Source organism: Salvia splendens, chromosome 11, assembly GCF_004379255.2.
Source record: "Salvia splendens isolate huo1 chromosome 11, SspV2, whole genome shotgun sequence".
NCBI classification, from domain to species: Eukaryota; Viridiplantae; Streptophyta; class Magnoliopsida; order Lamiales; family Lamiaceae; genus Salvia; species Salvia splendens.
Genome location: NC_056042.1, coordinates 395044 through 411409, shown reverse-complemented (window position 1 = coordinate 411409; position 16366 = coordinate 395044). Strand labels below are relative to the sequence as shown.

At 35.9% G+C, this 16366-nt stretch overlaps 3 protein-coding genes across 3 annotated transcripts; 1 reads left to right on the top strand and 2 right to left on the bottom strand.

Annotated features, from left to right (window-relative positions):
- Positions 1 to 36: 36 nt before the first annotated feature.
- LOC121755993 lies at positions 37 to 4990 on the top strand. The gene is made up of 7 exons (XM_042151449.1): positions 37 to 384; positions 472 to 575; positions 1105 to 1246; positions 1348 to 1644; positions 1737 to 1884; positions 2636 to 3601; positions 3688 to 4990. Exons 2-7 carry the CDS (start codon positions 520 to 522, stop codon positions 3969 to 3971), a joined length of 1893 nt encoding a protein of 630 aa, XP_042007383.1. The 5' UTR covers positions 37 to 384; positions 472 to 519; the 3' UTR covers positions 3972 to 4990.
- A 143-nt stretch (positions 4991 to 5133) lies between these two features.
- LOC121754185 (probable tyrosine-protein phosphatase DSP4) lies at positions 5134 to 7669 on the bottom strand. The gene is made up of 6 exons (XM_042149542.1): positions 7228 to 7669; positions 6695 to 6788; positions 6309 to 6366; positions 6167 to 6210; positions 5886 to 6067; positions 5134 to 5381 (listed from the first exon to the last, which is right to left on the bottom strand). Exons 1-6 carry the CDS (start codon positions 7455 to 7457, stop codon positions 5360 to 5362), a joined length of 630 nt encoding a protein of 209 aa, XP_042005476.1. The 5' UTR covers positions 7458 to 7669; the 3' UTR covers positions 5134 to 5359.
- A 5244-nt stretch (positions 7670 to 12913) lies between these two features.
- Positions 12914 to 15628, bottom strand: LOC121756237 (GDSL esterase/lipase At2g04570-like). The gene is made up of 3 exons (XM_042151731.1): positions 15158 to 15628; positions 14324 to 14819; positions 12914 to 13318 (listed from the first exon to the last, which is right to left on the bottom strand). The coding sequence occupies exons 1-3, from the start codon at positions 15515 to 15517 to the stop codon at positions 13125 to 13127; spliced, it is 1050 nt and encodes a 349-aa protein (XP_042007665.1). The 5' UTR covers positions 15518 to 15628; the 3' UTR covers positions 12914 to 13124.
- Positions 15629 to 16366: the final 738 nt, after the last annotated feature.

The following is a 16366-nucleotide window of genomic DNA, read 5'->3' as shown; positions in this document are numbered from 1 at the left end:
TTGATTCATGAACGCCTTCTCTCTCTCATGATACGTGTCGCTGATTTTCCGACGATCCACAAATAAATTCACTTCTCTCTCTACAAAATCCACGCAATCTTCATTTCCTATATTTTCTCTCTCCACACACATTAATGGCAGACCTTCATTACCTCTGCCGAAGCTAAGAAGCTGCGATTCTCGGCATCTGATTCAGCTCACACCGTAAAAACCGATAATTGCTCGATCGCGTAGCTGAACATCCGATCAATTCCCCCCATTTTCTCTGGATTCTCGATTTAAGGTTGATGAAGCTTGTAATCGGTGTTTGCTGTTCCGATCGTTCGTGCCAAGCTATAGTCTTATGGAAATACCCTGAAATCGAACCGCATTTTGTTTATTCAGGTATTTTTTTGTTCCTTTTTAGGTTTTTTTCCCCCAATTAGTTTTTCAATCCTGTCAATGTGAATGTTGTTGAACTTGTGGTTGTAGGAGGAACTTTGAAGGAGAAGCGAGGATTGAGGAATCGTTGTTGGAGTAATGGCGAAAGGGGAAGAGGAGCGGGGCGTCTTTCCATTGACGAGTTTGCAGATTGGGTAATTAATTGTTTTATTGAACTCATTGTGGACGAATTTGGATTTTGGAAGCTGTTTTTTGTTGATTTTTCCATGAATGGTATTCCATTCGTGTTGATTTTAAAAAAGCCTTCTGGTCTTATTAAGGAAATAGTATTATGATTATGAAGAGAGGAAAAGTTTATGAAAATAGATCAGAGAGCTCTGAATATCTAGAAATCCTTTTCCTTCTAAAGAAAATATGATGAATTCCTGGGGTTTCTGAAGCTTTTGTAGTTCCCTAAAGCAGTATATAACTTAGTGTGTAGGATGCTAAGGAGGAGAATTTTGTCTACATTAATCTCTAGTGTATAATCTAAATCATTCAACTAGATCATGGAAACCTATTTCTCAAAATTCCTGATAAATGAATATGCAAATGAGGAAAATCTCACCAGTGACTACCTTTCCTTGGATACATTGTGTGTGTGTGTGTGTGTGTTCATCCTAACTCAATGTTCTGAAAGATTTTCTCTAGACATTGCTGTAATCTGTTTAATGCTTTATGCAGGGATCTGCAGGCCTACCTTTCACATCTCCACTTATTTCTAGCATCTGAGAGTGGGAATTTCTATATCTTGGTGGACAATAGGCCATGGTTGAAAGATCTTGCGCCTCTGCCTACTCATTGGTGGCAATGGATGGTCACTAAGGTTGCTAAAAAGTTTATGTTCCATTATAGTTAGCGCTATCAAGTTAACATAAGCTCTCTCAAAAACTGTTTCTCTCAGAAGTACTTCTCATATTTCTACAGTCCAGGTTGTCCCCATTCGCGAACACAAGGGGCAAGAAGGAAAGAATGACAACTGAAGAACTTCCAGAACCACAGACTTCTTCCCCACCACCTACCAGAAAATTAAGAGTTCTCCGAGAGTGGTTCCATGTCATCGATGCTGTGGTTGGATCCAGGAAGGATGCTTTGCGTCCAGTAAAGAAGCTTACAACCTCATTGATTGCAAATGGCTTGATACAGAGCAGTCTGTATGGGTTCATTGTATTTGAGGTTGTGTGGAGCAATGTTCGTGGAATCAATTATTATAATGATCTTCAGGTTGGTAGTGACCGCAGAGAAAACTTTAGTTACTGCATTTCGAAACAAGGTGGCTGAAATCTTGTTTCTCGTTTCGTGTTTGTCGTTTTCAGACAGATACATCACTTGCAATAGAGGCTAAGATTATGCGAAGATGGGAATTCGACAGTATAGCACAAGCTGTGTGGAGCATAGCCTCATGGTTTCCTGGGACGATGGAAGAACATATTCTGCTGAAGGAGCATTTGGAAGTCACATTAGGTATTTGTCATAGCCAGAACTGCATTCTAGATTCTTGCATCATTTCAATATTATTTTTTAGGTGGATAAAACGTTCATAGGTACATGGCAAATTGATACGATCCCACATCGGTTTCACACGAAAGTGTGGAATAGCATATAATAGGGAGTCAGCCCTTTACCTTTGACCATGGTTTTGGGTTAAGTTAGGGCTTCCTATCTTATATGCTTATCAATTTGGTGCGGTGAACATGGATCCGGATGTCCTACGGAAAGGGGCTACCCGTAGGTGTGACCAAAGGGGTGCCACTGAAAAATGTGGGCCCGAAGGAAAAGGGCAACAAAGGGGATGGTGGGCCCGTGGCTTTGGGTTTGCCACCCGGCGTGTGCCGTCCGTGGACGTCCGGTTTAAAAGAGGGATGGATTGATACGATCCCACATCGGTTTCACACGAAAGTGTGGAATAACATATAATAGGGAGTCAACCCTTTATCTTTGACCATGGTTTTGGGTTAAGTTGGGGCTTCCTATCTTATATGCTTATCACAAATCCTCTCCAGTTCTCATTGCATCATTTGTTTTCGATCCTTCATTTCTAACAAAACTACAAAGTGAAAATTTGTATAATATAAACATGCTTATTGATTGTCCAAGGACATGATCCATTTTCTATTACTTTCTAGCATGTTTAGAATTAGAAGAACACAACACATGAATGTGATAATGCTTTATAAGTTAATTTGTAGCAGCACTCAGTTTGAGGTTATTTCAGGAGAGGATTACTATGATTCTGAAGAAAGTTTCCTGACGATTATTGATGAGGATGGGGACGAAACTACTAGTGATGTTACACTTGCTGGGAGTGAAACTCCCGGCACTCTGGAGCATACACCTAGCGTGTGTCCAGATACAACTGAGAGTATAAATGACACACACCGTGTGTCTCCTACCCTCAATGAGCCTCCCAGAAGATGCAAACTTTTTCGCTCTAGTCACTATGAAGCTAAGCACGCTTCTAGCTCTGGAGAAGCAAACAGTGAACCGAATGGAATCTGTTCGAAGACCTCTGATGTAAGTGACACTGAAGAAAAAATCGAGGTCACAATCTATCGTGATGTTTTGATTCTATTCAAGTTCAGTGATCCCTATCTCCCTTTCAAGTTAAAGGACATAATAATGCCAAAACTAAGGCTACTCACTCTACTTGAAGCTGGACTTCCATCATGGGTTATTTTCCTGCAGTCTTACCCAGGATTTTGCCGGCTCTACCGACCATGGATGTGCCCTCTAGCACGAGGCTTATATGTCCTTATCTCAGTCGTTACTGTCCTCATTGGCTTCTATGACTTATACAAGAATGTACCTCTGCTTAAGGCGACAGTTTCTAGAATGTTCGGACCCCTCTGCGACTGGATAGATGCATGGGAAATGACTTCAAGGATTCAGTATTTAGGAACTATGCTGTTTCTTCATAACTTCCAAAAGGCCATGAAATGGTTCCTCACTGCAACAAGGACCATTCTCTCCTTCCTCTCATTCTGTGTTATGCCATTGGCTCGGCCCTTTGCTGAGGTCTTGGAACTCTTCTTGCCCCTTTGGAATCTGTTCACACCAGTAGCACAGGATTTCTTCTCAGTGATTTCGGCAGTGGTGGAATCTTCCTTCACGATGATAGGTGACATTTTGGAGATCTTCCTGCTGCCGGTGTGGTACTTGTTCAATGTAGCTTGGAATGTTTGTAAGGACACATACTTTCATCAATCACTTTAACCATTTCTACATAACAGCTACACATTCTTGATCTTTTTGATCTGTTTCTTCCAGCCACAAAATTTGTATACTCTGTAGCATGGATACTTTTTTACGCTCCGTTTAGGCTGCTCTTGGGGTTCTGCCGTATTCTTGCGTCCTCAAGTTCGTTCTTATATGCCTTGTTTAGAGATGTGTGGATGTCTACAAGGAGCATCTTTATGGTGACAAGGAGTGTTCAGTCAACAGTGAGCACAGTTGAGATTTCAATGTGGCGTTCCCTTTGGAATGACCTTTTCTCTCAGGTAGTTTGCTGCACAACTGAAACCTGCTTGATTACTAGTGTTTTGCATATTTGATCTTCTTGCAATTTTTAATGTATGCATATATGTTATGTTTCTTTTGATCAGATTTTTCGTGCTCTCCGGAGTATTTTCCACGGTTTAGTGGCTTTCCTTGCTGCCTGCAATAGGCATCGGCTCAGGTATGACATTGATATAATTATATTAGTTGATATAGGGCTGGAAACGAGCCGAGCCTACCAAAACACTAGCAAGCCTGAACTTAACACATTTGGCTTTTACTTAGGCTCCACCTTGATACATATTTGAGTTTGGCTCAAATCAAAATAGTTAGGCTCGTGCACAGCTCGAGCTGGGTTTGTCATTTATCAAGTTACATAAAATTGGGGGGGGGGATCTAATTCGAGCTTGTGAACTGGGTTGAAAGCAGAATATTGGGCCGAACTTCACTTGGTATAGGTTCATAGGCATGCAAACAAACAAGTTAGTGAGCTAACAAAAGGGAATATAATAAACTAATGATTGGATCTCAATGCATTTTAATTAATTGAGATCCAAGTAGAGCTCCTTTACAGGTTCAATTAGCACATTTTGCCCGGAGACAGTTCAATGCAGAGGGGAGCTTCAGCACCCTCAACCATTTTTTAAAATTTGAACCTCATAGTATTATTTTGGGGGAGCAGTTGATTTTAGCATGACATGAAATCTTCAACCAGAAATCCTAACCCAGACTTACGGAATGCAGCACCGTTTTTATCTTTGGACGAACGCTAGCTCGTCGGTCTGACAATTTTTTTCAATGCAGTATCTATAATCATGTGCGTGAGTTCATTCAAAGATCGTTAAGAGCCATGAGGAATGCGTGGCATCAAGAAAAAGTTGGGATTAGTGTAAGTCCAAAAGAACTGTTATCCCCTCCCCCTTGAATGTGCAGAAGTGATATTCAATTTGATTTATGCATCCGCTGGAAGTTTTTGACCCAAGATTCATATGACAGTGCTCCTCCGTGGAAAGAGTCCTTTTATCAAGTGAAGAAGTCCAAGAAGGACATATAACATCTCAATCAGAGGTAACCACAGAAAGCTATCTTCGGTTGCTAACTGTGGCTAAACTAGCAGTAAATTGTTTTCACTGGTGCAATTTGTGTAGCATCACTCTTGTCTTCAGAGAGAGAGAGAGAGGGAGGGGGAAATTTCAGCTCGGCTTGCAGAGACATAACTAGTACACAAACTTTTATGATTCCATAAACAACTAGGAGTTGTTACATTGAATTTGAAATAGCTGCTCTAAGTAGACTCCTATGCACGATAAAATAAGCACGATTTCTACTTTACTTTCGACACTTGAGGAAAGTGTATTGTGAAAACATACGAAAAAGAATGCTCATGGAAAGATGAGTGAGCTCATACTGAAAATTAACCTGCCATTTTCATCTCCTTTGCCTGTCATCCACTAACCAGTTGTGTTCTGCAGGAGACATAAAGCTTCATCAAAGACGAATACCCGTCCAGAAGAATTATCAGAATAACGAATGTATGTGCATTGCAGATTATTCGTTACTGAGAAAGTTATCATTCTGAACTAGAGAAGCAGTACACATTAGATCATTCAAATATTCTCGCTCCCAACAATACTCTTGTATGAAGGCCGTAAGCACGAGTCATCATTATGCTTCAGATTATATTGATTCAAGCTTTTACTTTCAATGGAGTGACTATGATAGCTGCATAAGAATTAGGCTCATTTAAACTCATATAAGCAAGAGAGAAGAAGCCTTCTTGATCTGATAGATTGTGTTTTACTGATCCTAAACAATCATTCTACTTCATAGTTCAGAGGCAGGTCAGCTTAGAGAAGGAAGGAGAAGACATGGCTTTGGAAATGTCGTTGCTCCTAAATTTTGATACTAATGTTTATTCACTAGTTGAACTGATGAAGCAAAAAATATTCTATCAGGCACACTCCTTATACCTCTTGGAGACTGAGAATGACTTAGGCAAGTTCTTAAAGGATGAAGCGTCGAACATCTCCATAAACCTCTGATCCGAAAGTCTTGCTTTGGCTGCTGCAAACCGCTGGTACTCATCGAAAACAGAAGTCAGGCACCATCTCTGTGACTTTCTCAGGCACCCAACGAGGCAACCAGTCCGGTGCTGAATGAAGTGACCACATCCAATAACAAGTTAGTACTTACATCTGCAACTTTGTAGCTAGCTAGCTAGTTTAGTCTATAGAGAATGTATATATATTACCTTTCCTCGTTTGCAATGAATCAGTAGAGGGTGATTCTTGACATCTAACATTCAGAAAAAAAGTTAATAAAAGAGAAGTTATCATAATAAACTCAAGCATGCATAGTCTGAAATGGGAATTAGAAATTTGAAACCAACATACCTATAGCTACCTTCAGCGCTTCACGGATTTTTTCTTCGGGTATATTCACAAAGGGTTCCTGTTTAGAACGAGTTCGTGTTAAGATATCAGGAACATGTCCGTCCCCCTAGAAATCATCCGTCGCTAATCAGAGTATAGTTCTACTCAACGCATAAGAAGAAGTAATCAAATTTTAGGAAGTCAGTACTCTCTATATTGTAGCTTTGCTCATCATCTTCATCTTCATCTTCCCCTCTCACTATTACCTCATTTATCACTCTCTTTTCAAGATATATGAATCATAGCATCTTACACAATCACAAATCTTTGATGAGCTTCATAACTAAAGAGCCATTTTGATTTTTGAGCATTATACAAGTACATTATGTTATCAACATCATACTTACTTTACATCCCTCAATCCCAAACTGAAATAACTGAATCCCATTTGCTTTGAGAAACTCCACGTTGGCGTCGGGGTATGGCTCCGGGCACAAATATCTACACAAACAAACCACAAATTAACCTCTCTCTCTCCACACACACACACACACACACACACACATACACACACACATTACTTTGATGTGTGATATAAGGAAAGAGTTATAGCCATGTTAAATAAACTTATTGCATAAAAATCTTATGAAACTGTACAGTCTTAACTGTAATAACTGTATTGTAATCAAAATAGCTAAAGAAACACCCAAAATGATTCTTTTATATTTTATCCTTCTTCCCACACAATGACAAAGAATTTAATGCCATTTCCCAAAATCTTCAATAATCTAACAACAACTAACATATCTACAAAAAAAATGTCAAAAATACCTCAATATCCACCTCTATGTTTTCACACACCACACACACTCAAATCAGCACCATATCCTCAGACCTATTTATAGATACATATGTATGTATAGAGAAGAGAGAGACTTACATGATAGATCGGAGGTTGAGGGTTTCGAGGAAGGAGAAGTTGTCGGAGTCGGGAAATCCAGACCGGTAAATCCCGCACTCCACCATTGCGAAATTGAGCGGCGGCGTGAATACCGCGCCGCCAGCCTCCACGTAGCTCTCGCCCCGGAACGACACCTGCAGCTGCCGCGGCACCGCAGCTCTGCATTGATTTCTATTGCTGCCGTTGTCCGCGTTGAACTTCATCATCATTTTTATTTTCTGATTTTTAATTTAACACAAAAAAAAATGAAGTGCTGCAACAGCGATCTCTCGCTTTCCTGCTTCTTTAGTTGATTCAGATGAAAAGGAGTGTTGAAGAAATGCCTTTTTGTTGATGATTTTTAGTTGGCGGGTTTATTTATAGGCGATGTTTGGGCATGTAAATTTGACTACCGTAAGAAATGGTATATGCGTGCACTCATCGTCCATTTATTCGAATTTATCTATTTCTCTATTTAATAATACTCCCTCCGTCCACGACCCATTTCCGATCACTAGGAGTAGAAGTAGAATTTGTTTTGGTATAGGATATATATATATATATATACATAATATCGAGAATTCGACGATATTATATAGATAAATAAAATATCAATTTGGTAAGGCTTCGGCTTATTATATTGTTGGGTTCATGTGTGTCCGCCCATTCTCGGCCCCTTTTGATGTGGACTTAAATAAATTTCTCGAGTCTGGGTACACTGTTAGTGAAATGAGAGTCTCGAATACTAATTTTAAAATGATTAACTAAATACGAAAATTGGATAACAAAATTGCGGACGAGTCAAATTGATAAAATGAATTCTTAGCTTATGGACTGAGTAAATATTTTATAATATTTCATTAGAAAGAAAATGTGGTTTTGACTCTGTATTGCATTTAGGTTTTGAAATTAGAGTAAGTTCGCAAATTGTATGGTCAACTAAATTGTGTTATTTTTTCTCCTCAGAAGAAAAAAAAATTCTTTTACAATAAGGATTATTAGGGCGACTTTTGTGTTCATAGGGATGCTAATCATCTAGTTGATTATGTGACTATTTTATAGAAATCAAATTTTGTTATAATGTTATTTAAAATAGATAAACAAATTAAGCTTACTAGTATAAATTTGAAGTTTTCAACTTGAAAACTTTAATTTAGAGTTTAGGATTTAGAGTATAGTTGTAAAGTAGCATAATCTAAAGTAGAATTTTGTCAATTCAACTATTTGACTTTACGATCTCTAATTAACTTGTTCTTTACGTAAATACACGAACACAATTATTTTCATACATGAATTTCAAAACGTGAATACTGAAAATATTGGAACCAATAATTGACCATTAATTGTAGAGTGTATTATAATTATATACATACATACACACACATGCAATTGGTAGAAGATAAAGCATGATAATGAGGGAAAGGCAATCCTTTTCTACTTAACTTTTTTGTTGTAAGGAGTATATTCGGTTATATCTTTTTTGACAAATAAAAATCGGTGGATATTCTTTGAATCAATAAATAAAAGAATAAAAATAAAAAGTAGAAGAGGAAATGGAGTACTACTTTAATTTAAAATCATAAAAACAGTTTTACACGTATACTAGATTTTTTTATAATTAATTTTGTCCAAAGCTAATGTTTCTATTTGTAGCAATAATTGTATGTATTAAAACCTTACGTTTGCAACTCTAGGCACTACTATTATATTACTACAACTTACAATAAACGAAACCTCGAAATTATGTGTGGTTTGGAAAAAGTTAAAAAGTTGCGCTATAAATATAAAATTATATTCAACACATTCCTAAAATGGCTGGAACAAATTATGTTGACATAGTCAATATTATAATAGATGCACCTTTATTTTTGTTTTATTTTTTTCTAAAGAGAAAGAATCGGTAGAAAGAGCATAATAGTAATATTCCGACGAATATGCTACTTTATATAATGAGTGTGCTGATTTTGGAGAGCTGCGCCACGTTTTCATAATTTGTCCTTTGTTGGAACCTTTGTCGTCTATCTTGCATGCTCAAATTAGTTCTAATCGTGCAAAGCGGGTCCAGAAAACAGAACTCGTAGAGTTTGTATATAACAAAAGAGATCGTCTATAGCATCGAAGGCATAAGCGACGCGGTGATTGTTGCTTGCAGTGGATGGCGGATGAAAAATAGAAGTGAACCCCAGCCTTGAAAGGATGGTGTGGAGTTGTCTCATAGTGGGATTGGCGACAGCTCCAAAAATCGAATTTAATAGAGTTTTTTCTATCTCGGGTCATCCCCAAATATACACAGATATGTGATTGTTATGATATGTCTCTTTTCAATATATGTCTCGGAATTTTGGGACAAATTTTCTTATTATTCATTAATACTAATATATAGTACTCCATCCGTCCCTCAAGAACATGCACTCTTTCATTTTTAGTCCGTCCCACAAGAATATGCACTTTCTAATTTTAGAAAGTTTTTTCTCTCTAATGAGGTGAGACACATTCCCCACTAATAATATTTTATTTATTTTTTCTCTCTACCTCTCTCTTACTTTACTAATTTTACATTAAAACATGTACTGACCCCAAAGTGCATATTCTTTGGGGACGGATGGAGTATAGTTTTTTTTGCAAAAATATTAATAAGTCGACATGTTATAAGAAGATGGAAAGTTATCAAATTAAACCTTTTTTTACATCTATTTGTAAAAAAATTAATAACCAAATCGTACACCAGTTCTGAAATTACTACCATAATTAATACTATAAATAATTAAAAAAACACTTCAAACAAATAAAATAGTTTTGAATGCATCCAAACACTATATTTTATGCATTGAACCAACCATGCAAAAACTATTGTGATTAAATAAATATCTGCACTTTAAAATAAGTTTAATTTAATATATAAATGGAAGACTGCATGAAACAATCTACACTAAATTTAATTAATCATAACTATAATCAATATAAATAATCAAAAGGATTTTAAATGACATAAAATCGAAACATGCGTGATCCATGAAACACCCCCACACTAAAATTAAGTATAATTTTCTTAATGAAGTTGGAGCATGCAAAACCACAATAAAAATTTAGTAGTTTAGCTAACCACCGGAGTTGCTATTATCAAGTGTTAGCTAAATTAATTAGTCACGCAATGTCACTTAGTTATTTGAATAAATAAATATGAGAACAAAGTTACACCATAAAAATAAACCATATATGTAAACATAATTAATTCAAAATTACATAATCAACTCAAAATCATGCCTTCACAATTAGTATGGACGTTGTTAATTTGCTTCATCAAATCAGTCGCTATCGTAATTATGATTCTTAATTATACTTTACAATCATAAACCAACCACAAAGAATGGTTATCTTTAAGAGCCGTATAATTTACATTTTAAATTCAATAATTGGAACTTGGTCCACTTTTAACGGTTTCAATTTGCTCACGCAATTTGTCTTTCTTTACTAATGATGGGTTTTATTTTTTTACTATTTTTTAATTTCATCGATGTCAATTAAAAAGTTAAAAAATACAAAAGTTTTTTCACATAATGGATCCTTTTTTAATTGACTTTCAAGGGGTCAGTTTATTTTCGGTGATGTGATTTGAACATACAAAACAAATTAGGTCAATTCTCTCTACTATGCTAATATGATTAAATAAAATTGTATTGAATGTGACAAGGCCATGTTACAAGATAATTACATCATATGTTATATCATACACGTTTTGCCTTAGTGAGAATAATAACATTGGTCATCCGATTCAAAATCATACCAATCAAATGAATGGAAATGAACACTTGCACGATTGTTTCTTTCTACTGATTTCCATGACATTACCAATAATTTTTTTATTAAAAGCCTCTATCAATATTATTTTCTGCATTATCAGAAATTGGGCCCCACAAGATGGCCATTTAATAGAATTAAAGTGTTAAATTGGGCCTCAAAATTTAGGCAAGCTAAGCCGGGCCTTCCATAAATTTAGGGCCGAATGGGTAGGCCCAATTTAGTTTTTGAAGGATATAATTTGGTTCATGACTACAAATCCGATGCTATTGATCTCAATGTCACTTTATTATAAAAACATGAGATGGTAAATTTTTATAATCATGTTGTATATAGGCTATTATGGTAAATTAAATAATGTTATAGATTTAACGAGGAATGATATGCTACATACCTTATGTGAGCTCCTTATGTGAGCACTGATCTCATTTGACGCATGTTTAGCGTTGTTCGTTTCGATTTATATATTTAGTTTGATTCTAATACGTTAAAAACATTTATCCTCTCAATCCACTTTCTCTCTCTTCATAGGGAGTGAAAGCTTTAAAAATGTTCTAAAAAATATTTTCTATCTATAATTTTTATTGATGTACATCTACCAAAAATGTTATCTTTAAAAACCTAAATCTATGGGCTAAAAGTAATAATCTCAAAATGAGCAAACTGAGAAATGAACATAAAATAAAATCTTTTTTGCTACAACACAAGATCAAGATTTTAGGTAATTGATCTGATTACATGTTCGAGAAAGTTGATATCACATCCGAAGAAGATGGGCGAGAGGAACTCTTACATCATACTGAATTATGAAACAATCATCAACTATATCTAAAAACATTTAGTTTCGGTAAACAAAAATAAGCGAGAATGAATATCTTATCGATGTAATGATATTTGTTTCGGTAAATTATAAATATACTCTTCAAACACTTAGACCTACTTCGATTCCTTGAATCTCATCACTTGGGTCATATCATACAAAGCAAGGTCGATTAGACTCTCTATACAACAATAGAAATATAGAATAATAGTACTCCATAAAACTATCACCATTGGTTTTCTCTATTTTTGAATAAGTGTCTATAATTTAACTCCAAATAAGTGTATTCTTTTTAAATTTTAGAAAAATGAGATCGAATTTCTAATTTCAACCTTGTTTCCATTGCAATCCTTCAATTGCATGTCTATTTTTGGTGCAACAATGAAGGTAAAATAATAATTTTGTAAAACTTAATAAAGTAGGTATACGATATTTAATGTGAAGAAGATAAGTTAGAAAGGGAGAGGGCATGTAAAATAGTGTTCCAAATAAAAAAAATGAATCGACATTAATACGATCAAATGCAGCCAGAGATTTCGATAGTGCCAATTTAGCAACCACCCACCGAATGCTATTATTAATTGCAACTATTATCGCATTTGCAGCAGGCATTGTACTTATATACCATGCATGTTTGCTACATTTCTTTATTTAGTACTTACAATAATATTAATATCACACCAAATATGTATGAGAATAAAGTTGACAAATTAATACTACATGCCAATGCATTTAAATCCCCAACTATAAAAAACTAGAGGTGCATCTTCTCACTAGCGATTGATGTGAGATTTCTTGACCTTTTCCAACTCGACACGTGTCTCATTTTTATACACAACGATTATTGACTAATAAGTCAATACTATTATTAATGAGTTCATTAGGCATCGCTCAATTATATCGGCTAAATCCTTTTATGTTGTTTGCAGTTATGTGGTTATTTTTTTATTTTTTTTTATCATTTGTTATTGTACTAATTTTGCTACTACGTATTGTTACGATTTATTAGAACTTTGCTCGTCAACTTCTGGCTTTGAGCAATTTTCGTTCATAAACAAATAGTGAGACTAGTAGATAATAGTTGGCATAACATATATATTGACATATAACACGAACATCGTCAAACATAAATCACGCTACCTCGCTATCTAAGTCGAGATATTATGCGCGTACACGAGCACTAGTTGGGCGCATCGGTCTCAAAAACCACAACGTACTCAAAACCTAGCTAGATATGCGCTAGTAACACAAAATCGGGGTCGAACAAGTTTTACATTTTTCATAAGAATTCACGCAGACTATGCTTGAGCAAGTAGGTAGCTACAATTTGGCTGGCTTTCTGAGTTGGATGGAAAGAATCCCAGAAGACATATTTATTTGCATCTGTACATGTGAAGGGGTTGAGCTGGTCGCACATATACCCCATTTCAAACATTCCTGTCGCACAACATGCGACTGATGCTACTTCAAATCCTGTCAATATAGTTCACAACATAATGCTATAAAGTTAGATAAATACAACATATTTCAATTCATATAAAGTTAACAACTTTGAGAAGAATGATTAAGCTGTTGATCTAATTCACCCATCTACTCGTAAAGTGATTCATCCACCGTAAATCTATGAGATTAACTAATGCCTGAAAATAATTTCATTTTTTACTACACCATATATATCACTCTCACTCAATCATTTATATATTATCGATTAACTCGCTCTCTAAATGATGAACCGAAACCAGAATTTTCAATTATCGTTAGTTAATAATCGAGTTAGTCAGATCATCTATCAGTTATCGGTTAACCGATAGCCGATTAAAGAATAATTGGCTAACTGTATACCCACGTACCTTTTTATATGTATATGGCACAAAATCAATAAATAATCTATTATAGCCAACCTAGAGAAGAATAATTAAAGAATGTTAACTGGTTAGCTAGTAACAAATTATTTAACAACCTATAATTTAATTAACAACCTTTAAAATCTGGTACTCACATGCATAATTCATAACAACATGGTACTATTTTGTACTCACGTAATAATATTACCCTCTTTTCTTAATTTTCCAGCTATATTTGTATACATAAACACATACAATTCTTGAAATTTATTGTTGCATGTTGACATATATATCAATGCCCAACCACCTTCATACTTAATTGTATCCTAATTCATAGCCCCAAATTGACGTGTAAACTATTCACAAAATATCTGATCATTTGAAAGTAGTATGAAACTAAAACCCCATCAAAAGTTAAATTCAAACCCCCATTTTCCCCAAAATAAGTGATTTAATTTTTTCCATTTCATGGTACCTCTAATTTATCTATATTCATATGTATTACATAACATAATTTTGGCATTTTACTAGCTAGTATCTTGATCTGAAAAACATTATACTGAAAGAAACTTCACAAAAATAAGAAAATAAAAACTTACCAAATAGAGAAGGAAATAAGAAAATAAAAACTTACCAAATAGAGAAGGCTTCTTGATCATTTGCATGAAAATCCCATAAGGATTAGAGAAAACAACCTTAATCCCACTCAACTTCCCATTCACCTTCCCAACCAAACCATTCAACTTCTCATTAAAATGCAAGGCCACAAGATTGTACCCTTCCATGCACTCATTCCCATTCCCATTCACATAGTTTGTGGACCTCTCCAACGGCAAGCACCCCATCGGCGGGAGCCCGGTCAACGAGATCTTTCGGGCTCCCAGGCCGTAAATACTCGTGATGAACTCCTCCACTAGCCCGATAAGAAAGTCCTGATACTGGTCGACCGTGTATCTGGACCTCGTGTTCGGGATAGTGTAGTAGTTTTCTAGGAAGTCATTTGTTCCTAAGCTTACCAAATAGAGAGCCTCATTGATTATGGAATTGGCCTTTGTTTCACCGGCGTAGGCTTTGAGTTTGTTTTGGTACTCCTTGTAGTATTCCACCTCTTTCCATAGAGGAATCACATTCTACATAGATATCACAAAATTCAAAAAAAATATACACAAATTGATCAAAATTGAGTATATTTCTCTATTTTAATACTGAAATAAAATATCAAAATAGGATAATATTAACTTCATTTCATTAATTATTATGCATAATAATAAATGCTGCTTATTTTCAGTCTGCTATTTTTCGGTCCAAGTGAAGCACAGAATTTGTTTCAGAAACAAGCTTGAAAAGAAATTTCATGCAAATTTCAATTTGTATGTATCAATTTCAGCAAAAAAAAAAAAGTAAACAATTAAAATCGCAACAACGAAACACGATATAAGCGTGTCGCTAAAACCGATCTCGAACTTACGAGAACATTCGAAGTCGCGTTATCAAATCCGGTGCCGGCGGAGGCGAAGCAGACGCCGGTGACGAAATCGGATATGTTATACTGCGGATCGAGGTACGCCGGCACGAACGGGCGGAGACCGAACGCCTCCGAGATGAAATCCGGCGGAATGCGACCGTTCGAGAATCTCCCCGTCGGTTTGCCGCCGTAGAAATCGCGGCCGTAGGGGCGGAAATTGCTCCGCAGCACCGTCGATATCTGGTTGTTGTTACCGGCGTCGACCGAGGAGTCTCCGAACACGATCACCGCCGGGACCGCGGCGGCGCCGCCGCCGCCGAGGAGGCAGAGGAGGAGGCAAGCTAAGAGAGGAAAACTGAGCATTGTGGAAAAATTAATTTGTTTTTTAGGTGGAAGTGATAAATTATATAGAAAATTGGGGGAAAGTTTGTTGGTTGATTTATTTAATGGATTTGGGAGTTGAGGAAAAGGAAGAAGCTGTTAATGGTGCATTGAATTAGAGTGCATTGGTGTGAGGTGGTTAAATCATTAAATGGGTTGGCAGGGTGTTGAAATGCACCCATGCATTCATGCTTTTGTTTTCTGAGTGACTTTAGGTGCGTTTCGATCTCGTATTTTATCCTGTCATCATCGAACATCTGTCGATATTTGGTTCGATGAGTATGTGGAGATAGTAATGTTCGAATAGGCTGGTAAATTTATGTGTTTTGAAGTGATTCCGAATGTGTTCCAAATTTGTATTGTACTAAATATTTTGTTATTGAACACTTATTGAAGTGTTTATTGTTAAAGTTGGTTGCTTGTGTGATCAATGTTCATTAGAAGGATGGACCATTGCAAAAGAGAAGAAATGAGACTCTAGATGTATAGGCATATACATTTATTAATATGTGCCCTGATTTTTCTTTTTCTTTTTCTTCTATTACTGAAAGATATTCAAACTGCTGTAGCAAAAAAGAGTTATTCATGGTACAAAAATATGATGAAGTAAAATATTGTCAGATAAATAAATGATTAGTTGAGCTTTCCCAATTAGAGGTGCCTTTTATTGCACCTATAACAAATAAACCATGGACCAATCTAGCTACATGGCATATGCAATAAATAGTTGTAATTAATTCAATTGTATATTTCCGTAAGTAATTTATTGGGCGATAGCTGTGAGGCAGAATAATAATTAATTTACTAATAATTTTTTATACGAAGAGTAAA

Excerpts from the sequence above, each read along its gene's own strand:
- LOC121754185 (XM_042149542.1), bottom strand. The coding sequence starts at position 7,457 with ATGATGATGAAGTTCAACGCGGACAACGGCAGCAATAGAAATCAATGC. Across the intron at positions 6,211-6,308 it reads AGCGCTGAAGGTAGCTATAG|ATGTCAAGAATCACCCTCTA; the intron begins GTATGTTGGTTT and ends TCTGAATGTTAG. Across the intron at positions 5,382-5,885 it reads TCATTCTCAGTCTCCAAGAG|AACACAACTGGTTAGTGGAT; the intron begins GTATAAGGAGTG and ends TGTCTCCTGCAG.
- LOC121756237 (XM_042151731.1), bottom strand. The coding sequence starts at position 15,517 with ATGCTCAGTTTTCCTCTCTTAGCTTGCCTCCTCCTCTGCCTCCTCGGC. Across the intron at positions 14,820-15,157 it reads ACGCGACTTCGAATGTTCTC|AATGTGATTCCTCTATGGAA; the intron begins GTAAGTTCGAGA and ends ATATCTATGTAG. Across the intron at positions 13,319-14,323 it reads CAAGAAGCCTTCTCTATTTG|GATTTGAAGTAGCATCAGTC; the intron begins GTAAGTTTTTAT and ends CTATATTGACAG.
- LOC121755993 (XM_042151449.1), top strand. The coding sequence starts at position 520 with ATGGCGAAAGGGGAAGAGGAGCGGGGCGTCTTTCCATTGACGAGTTTG. Across the intron at positions 576-1,104 it reads TTGACGAGTTTGCAGATTGG|GGATCTGCAGGCCTACCTTT; the intron begins GTAATTAATTGT and ends TGCTTTATGCAG. Across the intron at positions 1,247-1,347 it reads GGCAATGGATGGTCACTAAG|TCCAGGTTGTCCCCATTCGC; the intron begins GTTGCTAAAAAG and ends ATATTTCTACAG.